Source organism: Crinia signifera, chromosome 2 (genome assembly GCF_055691185.1).
Source record: "Crinia signifera chromosome 2, ASM5569118v1, whole genome shotgun sequence".
Classification (NCBI taxonomy): Eukaryota; Metazoa; Chordata; class Amphibia; order Anura; family Myobatrachidae; genus Crinia; species Crinia signifera.
The window spans coordinates 237,883,415-237,904,025 of record NC_139218.1 but is presented as its reverse complement, the minus strand read 5'-3'; the positions used below and the strand labels follow the sequence as shown (position 1 = coordinate 237,904,025).

The window sequence follows — 20,611 nt, the reverse complement described above, 5'->3', positions numbered from 1 at the left end:
GGTTCTTACTATGCTGTAGCCACGATCTGCAGCCTGGTGTTTGGGGTGTGGATCAGTTGGTCACCAGCAAGTTGTTAGACAATCATTAGGTCGACACCATTAGGTCCCCATGCATTTAGGTTGACATGTGTCTAGGTCGTCATGCGGGAAGGTCGACATGAGTCGTCGACATGGGTTAGGTGGACATGCTCATAAGGTCGACAGGGGTAAGGTCGACAGTGAAAAAAAAAGCGACTTTTTTTTTACCCTTATGTAGACACAGTCAATATAAACACTAAAATGTACCACCGCATGCGCTCGCCATGTTATCTCCCACCATGCCCTAGTGCAGTGGTAGCCAACTCCGGTCCTCGAGAGATACCAACAGTTTACATTTTCCAGACAGCCTAGCTGCTGCACAGGTGCACTCATTACTTGCTGACATTTTAAAAGATCAACAGGTGGAGCTAATTACTTCACTTTTGATTCTGTGAGGAGACCTGGAAAACATTAACTGTTAGTAGCTCTCGAGGACTGGAGTTGGCAACCCCAGCAATAGTGGATGGTAGGGCAGTAAAAAACTGCCTGTCAGCACATGTTGTTTCGACATGGACACGGAAACGTACCACCATGTCCCCTCGCATGGCTCGCTGCGCTCGCCATTCTTCAGGCACAGTGCCTCGCTACACTCGGCTCACTATTTATTCTCCCACCACGCGCTAGTGGATGGTGGGGCATGAAATACCACCTGTCGGCACATGTCGGCTCAAAAAAACAGTCAAAAGAAACCATGTCGACCTAATGACCCTGTCTACCTAAAGTCTTGTTGACCTTACTGCATGTCGACCTATCTGCATGTCGAACTATTTGGTGGTGACCCAATAACCATATCCCGACATTTGTATTACACCTCCCGCAGAGTTTTTCACAAGGTATAGTGTGCTGTAGCCACGGGTTAGAACCTGATGTTTATTAGATCAACCCCAGAGTCCTAAGCAGGCTATTCGGGTGTGTGCACCCCTCTAATGACTAATACATATAATCATCACACAGTATTCAGTACACTCACATAGTCTACAGATAGTACAGGAAACATGTAATTAGACCAGCAGCGACAGAGACATGCTGCCAATGCGCATTTCGCTTGTAAGCTTTCTCAAAGCTGACCCCTGAATACAGAGAACCCCTACTTCATTTTTTTACGGTATTCAAGAAACCAGGACTGGCTATGCTTGTGAGGGGACACCATTTTTTTAAATTGTTCATTTAATTTTCTTATTTGTTACCCAGAAAAGCCTGCATGGATCTCACTGATCTGTGCAGGCTTCAGCTAAATACGATTGGAAAATGATCAGTATTTTACATTTGTATTTTCTGCTGAATTCATGTCTGAATTCAGCAGTACGAATGCTGAGCACACCTCCAAAGAACTCATGGCCATATACAGCAGAGTCCTATTGATGGAGAATTTATTTGTACACCAGAAATCGGCTGAGCTTGCTGTATATAAATACAGCCAATCAGCCACAAAGCTAAAGAGGTGTGTCCAGCAGATTTAGGGTGCGTAACTAATTAGAGGGGCAGAAATAAATTAGAGGACAGCTGAAATCAAAATGTTCAGTTACATTATTGAGTACAGCAACATGTGAGGCATATTTAAAGCACTCTGCAAAAAAAAAAAAAAAAACATAACAACATTGTGGTATAGAGTTTATACCCAGAGAAGAAATAATGTAAGTACAGTCATATGAAGTATTGGTGTCTGTACTACACTACTTCAGAACAATGCAGAGCATTGCAATATTGCCATACAATATAGTGAGCATGGTACATAACACCACCAAGAAAAATAAACATATTTGTGTCCCCCAATTGAATAAATATAATTAGATAACATTGATGCAGATGTTTAATGTGTCGTTATGGGAGAGAAGGGATAATGTGTATCGGCGCACGTTATGTAATCAGGGGATGCAGAGCAAGAGAGCGCTCTCAGCCAATCAGCGGCCGCCCATTCTTTTGTATTGGAGTTTTAAATCTCCTGCCTGCTGCTCAGTGTCCTGACTGGTGATTCCCCGCTTTGCAGATAGGTGTGTGCCATTGGTGCGGAACCACTGGCACAGCCCTATAGACTGTATCGGATGTGATACATCTTGGGTACTAAAAGCACCGGTGATGTGACACTGGGGCAGATGTATGAACCAGCGTTAATTGCAAAAATGCACTTAACGCTGGTTAACTGGGGGGGATTACGATTTTGCTAATGTATTACTAGCGCACCTAACGTACGCTAGTGACAGCGTAACTCGGCGGGGCTGTCCCCTGCAATCTCCCCCAGGGATTAACGGCCGGGGCGATGTATTAACAGCCTTCAAGGCGTTTATTCGCCCCGGCCGCTTCGCCAGCTCAGGGCTAGCGTTGTCCTATCCCCCACTGTGGGGACAACGCTAGCCCTGCGTCTGGCTTGGGCTGCACTGGAGATCTCGCGGTTTTATCGAGATCTCGCGCATGCCCAGATAGCCGGCCAGGGGGGGGGAGAGTGAGTGCGCATGTGCGGGGCGGCGAGGGAGACGATAAGGAGAGCCGTTCACGCTGGGGATAACGGCTCTCCTTATCAGCTGGGATGGGGTTAATACATCTGCCTATAACGTTTGCCCGCTTCTCCACGTTATGCTGGAGAAGCGGGAATCGTTATTCGCCAAACGTTATAGGCAGATTAATACATCTGCCCCATTGATTGCTGCACATACGATTTACCTTATGTGCAGCCTGTCTGACCTCCGACAATTTGAGACTTGAGACGATTTCACCAGATTTCTCAACCTGATCATCCAGAATTGGTTGAAATCGGGCCCAAATCGCATAGTGTATTGGGCCTTAAGTAAATAAACACCCATGTGTATGGTAATGCAGAGTTCCAGATTGCACTGCAAACACAATGCTCTGTCATATGAATAATAAAGACAGAAAGGAGCAGGGAATCAGGTGAGGGGGCCAGGATTTTGGCAGGGAAAGGAGGGAGTATCAAAATAGACAATACAAACTAGAAGAGAGGAAGTAGTGGGGAATCGGGTGAGGACCAGGATTTTGGGCAGGGACAGGAGGGAGTAGCAGAATAGACAATACAGGGTAGAGCAGGGTTGGCAGGCACTCTGTGTCTCAGGCAGGAAGGCAAGGGTACATTTGGGAATCTCAGGCACTAACAAATGGATAGAAACCAGCTGTCACTAATTAAACAAATCAACAGCAGGGCCTGCTTCTTGTAACCCCCTGTGCTCTGACACAGCCCACACATCAAATTAAGTCATCCACTTGCTATCTTCATACCCTCCAACATGACCCATTGCATTCGGTACACAATGCTCTGTTCTTGGACGTCCCTCTTAATGTATGAGTGCCGTTGAAACACTCTTCTCGTCAATTACCTAGTTCCACACAGGTGATGTCACTCATACATTAAGAGGCAAGTCCAGGAGCAGAGCATTGTGTACCGAATGCAATGGGTCATGTTGGAGGGTATGTATCTTCAATTGTTAAAGTGGGAAATGATAATACATTTGATTTTCCAGGAAAACTTGTAACCTTTGTCAAGTGATGATTTCTAGGTTTATTAGAACCAGAGCAAGGGATATGTAGAGCCAAGCCTATGCCCCAGTGGCACCCTCTCCAGCTTGGGCAGGTGCCCGGAGAGGCATCCTGCTACACAGAAAAGCACTTGGCACTTTCTTAGAATGCTCCCTGTATCTATCTTCCTGCTCCCAGTAGTTGTTCTGTAAAGTTATGATGGGGCTTATGTATGGTATGGTCTGTAAATTCTCCCTGTGCTTGCATGGGTTTACTTCGGATACTTTGGTATCCAAAAATATACTTGTAGGTAATTAACCCTAGAATGTGTGTGTGTGTGTGTGTGTGTGTGTGTGTGTGTGTGTGTGTGTGTGTGTGTGTGTGTGTGTGTGTGTGTGTGTGTGTGTGTGTGTGTGTGTGTGTGTGTGTGTGTGTGTGTGTGTGTGTGTGTGTGTGTGTACATGTGGTAGGGAATATAGTTTGTAAGCTCCACTGGGCCAGGGACTGATCTGACTGTTCAATATTATCTGTAAAGTGCTGTGGAATATGTGAGCACTGTATAAGAAACTAAATAATAAATAAGTGGATACAGATTTTTCAGGTCTGGTCCTGTGTAATCTCTACAGGTGGGTCTCCAGATTTCAGCTTATTATGTTGTCATTTTTCTTTAGATTGACTCTCCTATCATTGTATTATTAAACTGGGAAACAAGCATTAATGTAATGCTATTATGAAGTGCCTTCAGCGTTTTTCCATTATACCAGCACGATAGTCAACAAAACTATACATGTTTTAACAGGTTGTATCTTATTATGAAAAGGTAATATAAGAACACTTGTATTAGTCATGAAGAGAAAGTTTTAGATGTATACACATCATTGCTACATTACACTAATAAGTATGGAGCCATGTCAATGTCAATACGAGTCAGGCTGCCACTATGGACAATTAACCCCTTCCTGACACAGCATGTTTTTGCCTTCCTGACAGAGCCCTTTTTTTCAAATCTGACATGTATCACTTAAGTGGGGATAACTTTTTTTTGCTTTTACTTATCCCAGTGATTTTGAGATTGTTTTCTCGTGACACATTGTACTTCAAATTAGTGGTAAATTTGGGTCGATACAGTCTGTGTTTTTTTGTGAAAAATACCAAAATGTCGTAAAAAAATGGAAAATTTAGCGATTTGCAAAATGTTAAATTTTCTGCTTGTGAGACAAATAATCATACCACTCAAAATAGTTAATAACTAACATAGACCATATGTCTACTTTATGTTTCCATCATTATTTCAACTTCCTTTTAATTTTTTTGGACACTAGGAGGCTTACAATATGAATAGCAAATTCTCAAATTTTCAAGAAAATTTCAAACACTGATTTTTTAAGGGACCAGTTCAGTTCTGATGTGACTTTGAGGGACTTGTATGTGAGACACCCCCATAAATGATGCCATTTCAAAAACTGCACCCCTCACAGTATTCAAAACAGCATTTTGGAAGTTTGTTAACCCTTTAGGTGTTTCACAGGAATTAAAACAAAGTGTAGGTGAAATTTCAAAATTTCTTTGGTACTTATGTAGTATCTGGGCTGCCGATTTCAAAATCGGGTCGGATCGGGAGATCGCATCGCATGCGACCATGCGATTCGATGCGATGCGATGCGATGCGATGACCCGATTTTTCCATAGGAATCAATGTTAAAATGGACTGAGTCCATTTTAACATGGAATTCAATGGGAAAAATGGGTCCTTTTCATACCCCTACTATCCAAGTGGGCATGGAGTTGGATATAAACCTGTGGCGAGCGTAGCGAGCCACCGAGCCCGAAGCGTGGCGAGCGAAGCGAGCCCCGCGAGGGGACGAATACCGTCCCCTCGCGGGGCTCGCTTCGCTCGCCACGCTTCGGGCTCGGTGGCTCGCTACGCTCGCCACAGGTTTATATCCAACTCCATGCCCACTTGGATAGTAGGGGTATGAAAAGGACCCATTTTTCCATAGGAATCATTTTAACATTGATTCCTATGGAAAAATCGGGTCATCGCATCCGATATCGCATCCGATATCGGATGCGATGCGATGCGATATCGCATCGCATCGCATCTGATTGTATGCCTTAAGGCATACAATCAAAAAATCGGCAGCCCAGATACTACATAAGTACCATTTCTTTTTTTTTGCAGATTTGCAATTTTAATACATTTTTCTAAGGAACACCGTAGATTTTACTAGAGAAATGTGACTAAAAATTGATTCCCCCAATTCTTTTGTTTTCATAAATATCTTATATGTGGCCCTAGTGTGCACGTTGACCAAACTACAGGCTTCATAATAGAAGGAGCACCTACTTGATTTTGGAGCCTCCTTTTTATGAGATTATTTTTTAGGCACCATGTAGGTTTCTAGGCACCATAAGATGCTAAAATTTAGGAACCCCCCCAAAAGTGACCCCATTTTGCAAACTACACCCCTCAGGGAATTCATCTAGGGGTATAGTGTACATTTCAAACCCCCAGGGGTTTCACCAATTGTGGTACAACTGGGCAGTGAAAATGAAAAATTAAATTTTTTACACAAAAATGCAGTTCTGGCGCAAAATTTTTCATTTTCACAAGGAATGAAGGAGACAAAGCACCCCAAAATCTGTGCCCCAATTTCTCCCGAGTACGGCAATGCCTCACATGTGACCAAAAAATACCATTTGGGTGCATGGCAGGACTCAGAAGGGAAGGAGTGATTTTTGGATTTTGCAGCTCAGATTCTGGTGGAATGCTGGTGGGTGCTATGTCGCATTAGCAAGACCCCCCAAGCACCAATACAGTGGAACCCCCCCACAAGTGACCCCATTTTGCAAACTACACCCCTCAGGGAATTCATCTAGGGGTATAGTGTACATTTCATACCCCCAGGGGTTTCACCAATTTTGATACAACTGGGCTGTGCAAATGAAAAATTACATTTTTTACACAAAAATGCAGTTCTGGCTCAAAATTTTTCATTTTCACAAGGAATGAAGGAGACAAAGCACCCCAAAATCTGTGCCCCAATTTCTCCCGAGTACGGCAATGCCTCACATGTGACCAAAAAATACCATTTGGGTGCATGGCAGGACTCAGAAGGGAAGGAGTGATTTTTGGATTTTGCAGCTCAGATTCTGGTGGAATGCTGGTGGGTGCTATGTCGCATTAGCAAGACCCCCCAAGCACCAATACAGTGGAACCCCCCCACAAGTGACCCCATTTTGCAAACTACACCCCTCAGGGAATTCATCTAGGGGTATAGTGTACATTTCATACCCCCAGGGGTTTCACCAATTTTGATACAACTGGGCTGTGCAAATGAAAAATTACATTTTTTACACAAAAATGCAGTTCTGGCTCAAAATTTTTCATTTTCACAAGGAATGAAGGAGACAAAGCACCCCAAAATCTGTGCCCCAATTTCTCCCGAGTACGGCAATGCCTCACATGTGACCAAAAAATACCATTTGGGTGCATGGCAGGACTCAGAAGGGAAGGAGTGATTTGGGGATTTTGCAGCTCAGATTCTGGTGGAATGCTGGTGGGTGCTATGTCGCATTAGCAAACCCCCCAAGCACCAATACAGTGGAACCCCCCCACAAGTGACCCCATTTTGCAAACTACACCCCTCAGGGAATTCATCTAGGGGTATAGTGTACATTTCATACCCCCAGGGGTTTCACCAATTTTGATACAACTGGGCTGTGCAAATGAAAAATTACATTTTTTACACAAAAATGCAGTTCTGGCTCAAAATTTTTCATTTTCACAAGGAATGAAGGAGACAAAGCACCCCAAAATCTGTGCCCCAATTTCTCCCGAGTACGGCAATGCCTCACATGTGACCAAAAAATACCATTTGGGTGCATGGCAGGACTCAGAAGGGAAGGAGTGATTTTTGGATTTTGCAGCTCAGATTCTGGTGGAATGCTGGTGGGTGCTATGTCGCATTAGCAAGACCCCCCAAGCACCAATACAGTGGAACCCCAACACAAGTGACCCCATTTTGCAAACTACACCCCTCAGGGAATTCATCTAGGGGTATAGTGTACATTTCATACCCCCAGGGGTTTCACCAATTTTGATACAACTGGGCTGTGCAAATGAAAAATTACATTTTTTAACACAAAAATGCAGTTCTGGCTCAAAATTTTTCATTTTCACAAGGAATGAAGGAGACAAAGCACCCCAAAATCTGTGCCCCAATTTCTCCCGAGTACGGCAATGCCTCATGTGTGACCAAAAAGTGGCAGGACTCAGAAGGGAAGGAGTGATATTTGGATTTTGCAGCACAAATTCTGGTGGAATGTTGGTGGGTGCTATGTCGCATTAGCAAGACCCCCAAAGCACCAATACAGTGGAACCCCCCCACAAGTGACCCCATTTTGCAAACTACACCCCTCAGGGAATTCATCTAGGGGTATAGTGTACATTTCAAACCCCCAGGGGTTTCACCAATTTTGATACAACTGGGCAGTGAAAATGAAAAATTACATTTTTTTACACAAAAATGCAGTTCTGGCTCAAAATTTTTCATTTTCAGAAGGTATGAAGGAGAAAAAGCACCCCAAAATCTGTGCCCCAATTTCTCCCGAGTACGGCAATGCCTCACATGTGACCAAAAAATACCAGTTGGGTGCATGGCAGGACTCAGAAGGGAAGGAGTGATTTTTGGATTTTGCGGCTCAGATTCTGGTGGAATGAATGGTGGGTGCTATGTGGCATTAGCAAGACCCCCGAAGCACGGTGAAATTATGAACCTAATAATCCATAGATGTGTGGTATATTTTAAAACACTCCTTTATACATAGGCCGGGTTTGTCGGGGCAAGTGTCACACTGGAAAATAGTTTGCTTTCTTATTCCCTTTTTATAGCAAACTTTGCACCTTTTTTGTGTCCTGCCCTTTTTTCCAGTGGAGGGGATTTCATCAGGAAAATGCTGCCCTGGTACAATACGGGGGCCAGTACTAGAAGTACTGGGGCCCTCTGCCTGCTGGTTCCCAAATATTAGGCCCTTTATGACTTCCTCTTGAAAGTGCATAAATGCCCCCCTCTGGCCGGTAGAACGGAATAGCACGTAAGCGTTATACAGTGCCATCTGGATGATATACACGGCCAGCTTCTTGTACCAGATTTTTGTTTTCCGCAGGGCACTGTACGGCTTCAGTACCTGATCTGAAAGATCCACTCCGCCCATGTACCTATTGTAATCCAGGATACAATTAGGTTTTGAGGTGTGGGTACTGGTACCTCGTACAGGGACGGAGGTGGTACTGTCTCCGTGAATTGTTGTCAGTATAAGGACATCCCTCTTGTCCTTATATTTGACCAACAACATATTTTCGGTGCATATTCCCCTGCTTTCACCCCTTCTCATTACTTGGGCAATGTGCGTTTTTGGGAGGCCTCTTTGGTTCTTGCGCACAGTACCGCAAGCTGCTGTACCTCTTGAACCAAGGGCCTTAAACAGGGGGATGCTAGTGTAAAAGTTATCCACATAGAGGTGATAACCTTTATCCAGGAAGGGGTGCACTAAATCCCAGACAATTTTTCCACTAACACCTACGAGGGAGGGGGGGCATTCTGGCGGTTCAATTCTTGAATCCTTCCCTTCATATACCCTAAACATGTGGGTGTACCCTGAGGTGCTTTCACACAGCTTATACATTTTTATGCCATACCTTGCCCTCTTACTGGGAAGGTACTGGCGGAATTTAACCCTTCCTTTAAAATGTATAAGGGACTCGTCAATACAAATAAATTTTTCAGGGATGTACATCTCTGCAAATTTGGCACTGAAATGATCAATGACCGGCCTGACTTTGAATAGCCGGTCAAAGGTGGGATCATCTCTGGGTGGGCACTGTGCATTATCGTTGTAATGCAAAAATTTAAGGATCATCTCAAAACGAGCCCGAGTCATGGCCATACGGTAAAATGGGGTGCTGTACAGAACATCTGTACTCCAATATTGCCTAATTTCTGGCTTTTTTACTATGCCCATATGAAACACCAGACCCCAAAACGTCATCATCTCTACTGCATCTACAGGGGTCCACCTAGCAAATGATGACGTGGGGTTTTGAGCAATAAACTGCTGGGCATATAAATTAGTTTGGTCCACCATTAAATTTATAAAATCATCAGAGAAAAATAATTTGAAAAAGTCAATTTCTCTGAGACCTGTGGAATCAAATTGGATTCCTGGCATGGCCAAAAACTCAGGAACCTGGGGCTCAAAATTGTCTGGTGGTGGGGTCCATACGAGATCAATTATTGGGGGGGGGTCTCAGCTGCTCTACGGGGGCGTCTTTGAGGGGGTCCCTCATCACCAGAGGAGGAAGAGGAGCTTAAGACGAATCCTTCAAATTCCCCGCTTGCCTCACTGGCTGTGTCAGAGTCAGAGGCAAGCATGGCATATGCCTCCTCCGCTGAATACATTCTTCTGGATGACTGGGATGACATTTGGGATGACATTTGGGATGACATTTGGGATGCCATTTTTATTTTTGTGTTACTGGTAGTGAAATGTTTCAACACGTGTATAGTGTAGGGGGGGGTACAAACTTTATTTCAACCCGGGGGGTATGTAGTGTGTAGTGTGTATGTAGTGCAGAAAAAAAAATACTTTATACAGGAATTTGATCCCAATAAAAAAAAAAAAAAAACTGAAGGGGTTAAAAAAAAAAAAAATTGAAGGGATTAAAAAAAAAAAATTGAGCACAGATGTTGGTCAGTAACGTCCGTCACTGAACAGCGCTCAAAGGCAACAGGAATTTGATAAAAAAAAAAAAAATAGATCAACCCTGTGCCGAAAAAGCTGATCAGTGATGTACGTCACTGATCAGCGCACAGTGGCCACAGGACACCCACAAAATCACAGTGTGTGTAAAAAAAAAATTAAAAAAAGACCCCACAGCACCCTGAAGGTGATCAGTGATGCGACACTGATTACCAGTGAGGGGCAGCAGGTGCACAACCTTTGGTGCAACTGACAGTGCAACTGGCAGCAACTGACAGGTATATATAAAAAAAAAAAATCTGCACCCCCAAAAAGTTGCTGATCACCTCAGATATAGTGATCAGCACAAAAGGCGGGGGCAGCAGACACAAAATATAGCACTCTCTATCACTCTCTGTCACTATCTCTCTCTATCTCTCTATCTCTCACTATCTATCACTCTATGACACTGCAGCAGCAGCACTGACAGTTATATATATGAAAAATAACCCCTGCACCCCCAAAAAGTTGCTGGGGGTGCACAAAAGGGGGGCAGCAGACACAAAATATAGCAGTCTCTATCACTCTCTGTCACTATCTCTCTCTATCTCTCTATCTCTCTATCTCTCACTATCTATCACTCTATTACACTGCAGCAGCAGCACTGACAGGTATATATATATAAAAAAAAACCTGCGCCCCCAAAAAGTTGCTGATCAGTTAATTTATACTGATCAGCACAAAAGGGGGGGCAGCAGTCAGTTATATAAAAAATATATAGCACAATCTGTCACTATCTCTCTATCTCTCTCTATCTCTCTCTATCTCTCTATCTATAACTCTATCACACTGCAGCAGCACAAAATATAGCACTCTCTGTCACTAGCCCTCTCTATCTCTCTCTATCTCTCTCTCTCTATCTCTCTATCTATAACTCGATGACACTGCAGCAGCACAACACAGCACAACACAGCACAACACAGCACAGGAAGTCACAAGATATAGCAAGATCCAGGCAGTGATCAGGTAAGTATTTTGCAAGGTTCAGGTCAGTATACTGCGGCAGCTAGGCACGGTGACCGCACTGCACGCAATTCCAGACCGGAATGGCGTCTGCAGTGCAGTCACCGTTAGTTTAAACCCCCCTCCATGGCTGTGATTGGTTCGTCGGTCCGACGAACCAATCACGGCCTTTGGGGGCGGGCGGGGTGAGGTGGGGTGACACCAGTGTCACCCTTACACCCCGCGGTGATTGGTGCTGTACTTTACAGCACCAATCACCTCCGATCCCTGTGTCACCGGCGAACGTTATTCGCCGGTGACACAGAAAACGCTGTGAATGGCTGTTCACACTGAACAGCCAATCACAGCGATCGCCGACGGGGGGCGGCATCGCAGCCCCCCCTGGGCATGCAGGGACATGTCTGCTGTCAGGGACAGCAGACATGTTTAAACTGTCACCGCGTCTATAGACGCGGTGGCAGTTAAATGGCATGACGTACATTTATGCCATGTGTCGGGAAGTACTTCCCGACCATGACGTAAATGTACGTCAAATGTCGGGAAGGGGTTAAAAGTGTGTTCTTTAAAGGGACAGCTTACACCTTGACCACTTAACATACTTGCCTACCTGACCCTCTCCATGCTGGAGAAAATGCTCTGTTTCTGGACTTCCCTGGTAATGTATGATTGCCATCACCTGTGGGGAGCTAGGTAAAGGTGTTTCACCACAGGTGATGGCAATCCTACATTACCAGGGAAGTCCAGGAACAGAGCATTTTCTCCCTCATGGAGAGGGTCAGGTAGGCAAGTGTGCTACATAATAGGATGTATTCCATATGGATGATTATCATCTTCAATAATAATTGATGAAGCGACCATTCATGTAGTATTCAGTTATGCAATTTTGCTGTCCCAAAATGTCCCAAAATAATAAATGACTGGCATGTTGCCTAAGGTGCCCATACACGGTGCACTTGCTCCCACACACATCTGTCATCGCACAGTATGTGCTGCACATACTTTTTGTACTAGATTGCATCTCATTGCATTGCAAAACGTATACAACGCGATGCGATCTAGTCCAAATTGCATACAATAATTGAAAAATTTTGAGCCAGAACTGCATTTTTGTGTAAAAAATTAAATTTTTTTACACAAAAATGCAGATCTGGCTCAAAATTTTTCATTTTCACAAGGAATGAAGGAGACAAAGCACCCCAAAATCTGTGCCCCAATTTCTCCCGAGTATGGCAATGCCTCACATGTGACCCAAAAATACCAGGTGGGTGCATGGCAGGACTCAGAAGGGAAGGAGTGATATTTGGATTTTGCAGCACAGATTCTGGTTGAATGACCCCTGAAGCACCCATACAGTGGAACCCCCCCACAAGTGACCCCATTTTGCAAACTACACCCTTCAGGGAATTCATCAGGGGGTATAGTGTACATTTCAAACCCCCAGGGGTTTCACCAATTTTGATACTACTGAGCTGTGAAAATGAAAAATTACATTTTTTCATTTTCACAGCCCAGTTGTATCAAAATTGGTGAAACCCCTGGGGGTTTGAAATGTACACTATACCCCTAAATGAATTCCCTGAAGGGTGTAGTTTGCAAAATGGGGTCACTTGTGGGGGAGGTTCCTAACTTTTAGCATCTTATGGTGCCTAGAAACCTACATGGTGCCTAAAATATAATCTCATAAAAAGGAGGCTCCAAAATCAAGTAGGTGCTCCTTCTATTATGAAGCCTGTGGTTTGGTCAACGTGCACACTAGGGCCACATATAGGATATTTATGAAAACAAAAGAATTGGGGGAATCAATTTTTAGTCACATTTCTCTAGTAAAATCTACTGTGTTCCTTAGAAAAATGTATTAAAATTGCAAATCTGCAAAAAAAATGAAATTTTGAAATTTCACCTACACTTTGTTTTAATTCCTGTGAAACACCTAAAGGGTTAACAAACTTCCAAAATGCTGTTTTGAATACTGTGAGGGGTGCAGTTTTTGAAATGGCATCATTTATGGGGGTGTCTCACATACAAGTCCCTCAAAGTCTCATCAGAACTGAACTGGTCCTTAAAAAAATCAGTGTTTGAAATTTTCTTGAAAATTTGAGAATTTGCTATTCATATTTTAAGCCTCCTAGTGTCCAAAAAAATTAAAAGGAAGTTGAAATAATGATGGCAACATAAAGTAGACATATGGTCTATGTTAGTTATTAACTATTTTGAGTGGTATGATTATTTGTCTCACAAGCAGAAAATTTAACATTTTGCAAATTGCTAAATTTTCCATTTTTTTGCGACATTTTGGTATTTTTCACAAAAAAACACAGACTGTATCGACCCAAATTTACCACTAACTTGAAGTACAATGTGTCACGAGAAAACAATCTCAAAATCACTGGGATAAGTAAAAGCAAAAAAAAGTTATCCCCACTTAAGTGATACATGTCAGATTTGAAAAAAAGGGCTCTGTCAGGAAGGCAAAAACTGGCTGTGTCAGGAAGGGGTTAAGAATAAATGATACCTATGTCACACATGTAGACTTAATTTAAGAAATTAGCTGTGTGACAATTTGTCTCAACTTGGTTATACATGTGCCAGTGTATTATGGCTACAGATGTCATTCCAGCGGTTTTGATCAGTGGTAAACATTTCCATCATCCATGCCCTGGTACAGATGGAATGCAGTCAGTGGATAGACAATGTCTAAGTCAGCAGTCATCAGGTCAACCTCTTATAGTCAACCTAAAAAAGGTCTACTCTGCCAAAAGGTCGACAGGCTTATACCGTGTTCTCACTGCGAGTAAGAACTACACAGCTTTTACCCGCCATTAAAATACAGAGGACTGCCGCGCTGGACCCCTGTTCTCCCTGCAAGGCAAATTCCCGGGTGAAGAAGTTCTACCTGGTAATTTGCTTTCTAAAACGTGTTTTTATGCAGTGAGAATGGTTCAACCCGTGTCTGCATACCCGGATCTCAAACAAGGGTAAAAAAGAAGGGTTTTACCCGTGTATGAGATCCGGGTATGCGACCCGTTCACACTGCAAAAAAAGAGGCAAATTTCCGGGTCTATATGCTAGACCCGGGAAATTGCCTGCAGTGAGAAGGGGGTATTATTGTCTACATGTCGACAGTCAAAAGGTCGACATGGGATTTTCATGATTTAAAAAAAAACGGTATTTTTCATACTTTACTATCCAAGTGGGAATATAATAGTGTGCCCGAAGCATGGCGAGCCATGCGCAGAAACGCGGTACATATATATATGTATATATTTTCTTCATGTCGTACATAGACACCAAAAAATCATGAAAAAATCATGTCGACCTTTTGACTGTCGACCATGCATGTGATGACCTTTTGGCAGTGTCGACCTAAGGAATGTCAATCCTTTGTAGATGTTGACCATAAGTGATTGACCTAGTGAATGTTGACCTAGACATTGTCTATTATCTATACTATACCCATACATACTAAGGGCATGATCGCATGGCAGCAAATTCGTACGCTGGGCAATTATCGGCAGACTGCACATGTGTATGGCCTGTAGCAGCATGCGCGAGGCCATCCTGCAATAAAATCCTGCTACTTTTTTTTTTAATCGCTGGCTGTTCACAAGTTGATTGGCAGAAAGCCAGCATTTTATGGGAGAGTCAGGGAAAACGCAAGCATGCCCAAGCATTTTAGGGGAAGTCGTGTGATGTCAGCTCTGGCCCCGATCTGACTGTTTCTAACGTAGTCCTGGGCTACGCACAGACTGCACCCAATGGAAAAATCATTCAATGTGAACGGCTTGCAAATAGTTTTGCAGCCAATTGCCAATGCAGCTAATTTATAGCACTCTGTCAGGGGGGCGTGTACCTGATCACAGGGCTCCAGCAATTAGCAGCCCAGTGATGATGTCTGAATAACCCCCTATTTAATATTGGTTCTTGGAAATTGTCGGTTTTCATTTCAAATTTGGGTTAATGGGAAAGTGTTTATTTCCCATCTACTGCACTATTGTTAGAGGCCAGAACACTTATTACTGTCTGTACAACCTATTTCCCATATGCTTCAGCACAACAAGGAGGGTACTCTGTGTTATAAGATTCCTGTTACTCACTAAGAAATTATGTCATATACAGTATATTTCTACTATAAAGTAATCAGGGGTCAATTTTTTAACATAGAACAGTTAATTTGGGTTAATATAGCGGATGATGTAATGGTTATCATTACTGCCTCACAGCACTGAGGTCATAGGATCTAATCCCATGCTCCCAGCTCATTCCATGTAGCATACTGTGAGTTTTGGTTCATTTTGTGTGGCATAATGTGAGTTTTGGTTTGTACTGTGTGGCATAATGTGCAAGGGGTGTATTGCACTGGGAGGGGAATATTTTGCACAGCGGGAGATGCTGGTAGAGCAATGGTAAGTGTACAAAAAGTAGATACCGGGTTACAAATGTTCGGCCACCCATGGTGTCATACATTATGCTGATTCCTAGGTGCAGCGAGGCTGCCTGGGAAACAGCACTAAAGCTTGGGATCCCCACGTACAATGCTGTACTTTACCGTACTTAATATTAATATAATTAAGTTTGCATTGATGCCCCGTAGGTGGTGATAGACTGCTATCACCACCTACTGCACTAGCTGTAATCGGTGCATTTCTTTTGTTGGGGCACCAAGGTACATATATATTTTTAAAAGGGTAAAATGAGCACTAGATTATAAGTGTGTACAATAACGGGATTATAATGTGCAACAGCAAAGGTAAAGGGAAAAAAAATGAATGCGTTTCGTGCGTCAGTCGCACTTTTTTCAGCCCTGAACTGTTTGTCACCTCTCTGGGAGAGTTCAGACCCCTTGTTATCCTCAAACATGGACTTTGTGGCCACCTTTCATCGCATGAACCTGAGTGAATTACATTAGCCTCATCTGATATTCTACAGCTACTCCAAGGATCCTGTTCTATCGGTCAGAACCTGGTGCAGTTCCAGAACTTAACACCCATCATTCCCATCATGCTTGAGCTGACCCTCTCCTTCAGGGATAAAAAGCCCAGAGTCGGTCACTGGTGGATATTTGTAGCATTCTAGCAAGAAACCTGTTACAATATGCGATTATTAATGCAAAGGACAGATCTCCACATAACAGCTATCCTTTGCGATGCGGCTCTGGGGCTGGACTTCTAGGTCTGAGACCTGGGAGTATCTCTGTGCAAGCACAGAGTGACGGGGCATGCTAGGAGGGATCCGTGATGTAATCCTCATACAGCGCTCAGAGAGAAGCCCATTGGCTTGTGAGGACCCAAAAAGTGAGTTAGCTCTGTGTGGGTGCTATATTTATTATTTTCTGATTACCTTATGCTAACGAATAAAGCATTTGTATGTTCAAAGTTTCTATTTTCTTCCTGAAGACCCTTATTAAGACCATGTTCACCAAGGAAGGCATTAATCCACTGCGCTCACATCCATAGCTACTTTACACATCAAATTATTTTCAGACTGCAGTAATTACAATGAGGCCATTACCTTCAACTAATGTCACACAACTCCCATTGTAATCTAATCATCGGAAAATAATGATATCACTAATTAAGCTGGTATTACAATAGACATGATAAGGGGCCCAACATTTGCAAAGAAAATAATAATGTCCCAGATGTCATAAAATACAGATAGCATCATGTATACTGTCACTGTATGAGGTCACAGCTTTTCAGATGACTTTGGAAACTAACCTCGCAGTGTATTTCCATTTCAGCTTCCATTGTTAAAACCTTCACCCTAAAAGTCTTCTGCTGCTTCTTCGTCATCAAGTCCCAGACAGACATATTTATGACGTAGCTGTAGGTTTACAAATAAACTCCTACAATATAAAAAAATATGTATTCTCATTTCAATTAGGATTTTTTACAAACCTTATCACATAATTTAGAAAATTAATTAATTAACTTATTCATCTTTAGAAACACAGGTCCTGCCTCACCGCATGTAGAAACCTCTGAACCGCAGCTTCATTGACAGGCAGCCGCTGTTTGGAGATGGGGAGTGGGTGTAACTGGGAGCCATTCCCAAAAACAGGGCCTTGTTGCCCACATGCATTGTGTCTCTTAACATGATTCGGTACTTATATGTTAGTTGGGCGCCCACTAAGCTATTTGCTTAGTTTTACGCATCCGCTCGCCACGCTTCGGGCTCGGTGGCTCGCTGCGCTCGCCACACTATATAAAATCAACTCCATGCCAACATTGATAGTGGAGGTATGAGCATACTTAGTATAGGGGGCGCCCAACTAACATATAAGTACCCATGTTTCTTTACCAGAGGCATCGCTGGGTCTGGTAACACTCCATATTCCCGGTGATGCTGGCCTGCACCCTGCACTATTTGAACCGCCTCTGTAACAAGAGCCCAGTAATGCAGGGAAATGTCACAGTGCAGCGTGGCACCAGTCACTGCTGGCATTTTGGTGTCACCCAAGTGTAGTCCAAATACCTTGCACCCCTATAGTGACCTCACTGCCTATACTACTGGCCTGTAGGCTCATTCTGGGGGGAGATGTACTTAGTCTTGGGCTGGGTACACACTGATTATCTGTGCACCCAGCAATGGGACCCAGCATTAGAAGGTGTGTACTAGAAATGCAATTTGCTGTTACCGGTTTACTGTAGCTATGAAGCAACAGTGGTGGCCATGCTGCATTCGGCAGCATGGCCCTCAATATTTATGTGTTCCATTGGCCCTATATGTGGGAGTGTGCATCGTTAGCAACATAGCGGGTGCACACCAGACGATATGATGGTCTATTCCGTTGGATCAGATGACACATCATCTAGTGGGATGCAGTCAAAATCCCGACGGTCAAAATCCCGACAGGGTCAAAATCCCGAATGGGTCAAAATACCGACAAGGACAAAATCCCGACATGGACAAAATCCCGACATTTAAAATCCCGACAGGTTCAAAATCCCGACATTTAAAATCCCGACAGGGTCAAAATCCCGACATATAGATTGTACAGGTGAAACAGTCAACATGACTTTCCGTCAACAGGTACGAGGTCGACATGGGTTTTTTCACTGTTTGTTGAGTCGACATGTGCCGACAGGCAGTATTTCATGCCCTACCATCCACTAGGGCATGGTTGGAGAATAAAATACTGTGCTGAGCGCAGCGAGGCACTGTGCCTGAAGCATTGCGAGCGAAGCGAGCTATGCGAGGGGCTGCGGTTCACTTCCAACTGTGTCCATGTCGACTGTGTCGACATTCGGGTAAAAAAACAGTGAAAAACCCATGTCGACCTCGCACCTGTCGACTGAAAGTCATGTAGACTGTTTCACCTGTACTTTCTATATGTCGGGATTTTGACCCTGTCGGGATTTTAAATGTCGTGATTTTGAACCTGTCAGGATTTTAAATGTCGGTATTTTGTCCTTGTCGGTATTTTGACCCATTTGGGATTTTGACCGTTGGGATTTCATACCGAATCAGCGGCGTAGCTACGTTTTGGGTGCCCCCCCGCCGTTAGGGGGGCGCCCCCCGCCGCCCATTCAAACCCCCCCCCCCAATCCCCCGCAGCCTTACCTTTCGCGCTGGTCCAGACGGCTCCGTTCTTCTGCTGAGGACCACCACAAAATGGCCGCCCCCATACAGCAGACAGTTTCAGAGAACTGTGTGCTATATGGGGGCGGCCATTTTGTGGTGGTCTTCAGCAGAAGAACGGAGCCGCCGGGACCAGCGAAATAGCTAAGCCTGCGGGGGATTGGGGGGAGGTGTAACTATAGCACCGGCGCCCCCATATGCACAGCGCCCCCCCCGCGGTGGCGGGGGCTGCGGTGCTATAGTTACGCCACTGTACCAAATCCACTTTGTACTCAGCTTTGCAGAGAAATAAAGTACCAGCTTTTAGCTGCCATGTTACAGTCTCTATTTGAAAAAAAATTGCAGAAGCTGGTTGTTTGGGACTTTATGTCTCTCTTCAAGGCTTAGTCCACCTGCCCCTATGCTATTGAAATAGCCAATGTACATCTACTATCCAAAATCATGCCCCGCAAGGGGCTTTTTTGGGCTGGCCCCCTGTCGGAGCACCAGCAGTCGGGTTTCCGATGACGGGATACTGACCGTCAGTTGATCTGCAGATATAACTGCCAGTATGTACCCCACTTCTTGCTCAAAGGAATTCTGGATCCACCAAATCTTTTTGAAATCTGTTCACAATAAAAGGTCTCTTTCCCACATTTTCTATGACAACAAATGAAGTATGTAATGTATGCAGCAGGCTTTGTACACAAAATAAGCATAAACCGTATTTTATCTAGCCTGTACCACAGATTTGTTCACTAGGCAGTGTCAAAATAAACTCTAAGTAAACGTTACAGTCAGACATCACATTTTTACAGTACAATTGTAATCCCTACAAAGAGAAGCATTTTACCTTATCAATTTTCAAATGTGTGGTAGACTTGATGTTGACCCTGAATGTTGCATATTTAGAAGAGGGGACGTTCTTTTCATCTGGGCAAACATAAGCAGTTTCCTGTTCCAGAGTACTTCTGATTGATAGTCCAGGTGACAGTCTTACACTATAATCCTCTCTGAGCAGCCAAGCAGCAGGAAAATAAAAAGTTTTCTTCTCATTGCATAATGTCCGGATAAATGCCTTTCTGATGCATGAAAGAAACAACAGTTATTAGCCATTAAATCACCAAATATATGTCATTCTGCCAGACTGTCCTATTTTACTGATACTGATCTCCACTGCTTCCTATGTACATCAGGATGATATGCAAGCTGAAATCCATAACACATTGTTAAGCCAATAATGGTAGGAGTGTCAGCCAATAAATAAGCAGGAAGTAATGTGTATAACCTGTAAGGAATGGGAGGTGAGTCAAAGTAAAATGCAGGGGAATGTTTCCATCCTGAGGCACACAAGTTTCCCGAAAACAAAACAGCTATATCTGTGGGAAGACACACAAGATTGAATTAAAGTAACAATTAGTAAAGAATATTCTGTGTTTTTGACAGTCAGGCACAAATTTTCAAACTGTTATTAGAGATGTGCACTTACCCCTGTGTTTTAGTTTTGTCTCTAATTCCTTGTCGGCTTTTGGTTTTGTATCTGTAGTTTTGCCCCCACAGCAGCAGAAGGAGGATGTGGTTTTGCAGAATAATGCAATTTGTAGACCATGCCCTCCCTGATCGAGCATTCAAGAAGTTTGGAGGGATGTAATTGATGATGAGAAGGATGTTTCAATACAGGTGAAGGCAATCATGCATCAAAAGGGAAGTCCAGGAGCAGAATATTTTGTACCTAATAGAATGG

General features: G+C 43.6%; 1 protein-coding gene across 1 annotated transcript in view; it reads right to left on the bottom strand.

Moving 5' to 3' along the window:
• Nucleotides 1–19,829, bottom strand: part of LOC146060650 (merlin-like) — a 91,936-nt gene extending 72,107 nt beyond the window's left edge. Inside the window, exons 1-2 of the mRNA XM_083174077.1 lie at nt 19,721–19,829; nt 17,025–17,152 (exon numbers count right to left, since the gene is read on the bottom strand). Of these exons, the coding sequence (XP_083030203.1) occupies nt 17,025–17,117 (93 nt within the window). The 5' untranslated portion in view covers nt 17,118–17,152; nt 19,721–19,829. The remainder of the gene's footprint in view (nt 1–17,024; nt 17,153–19,720) is intronic.
• Nucleotides 19,830–20,611: the final 782 nt, after the last annotated feature.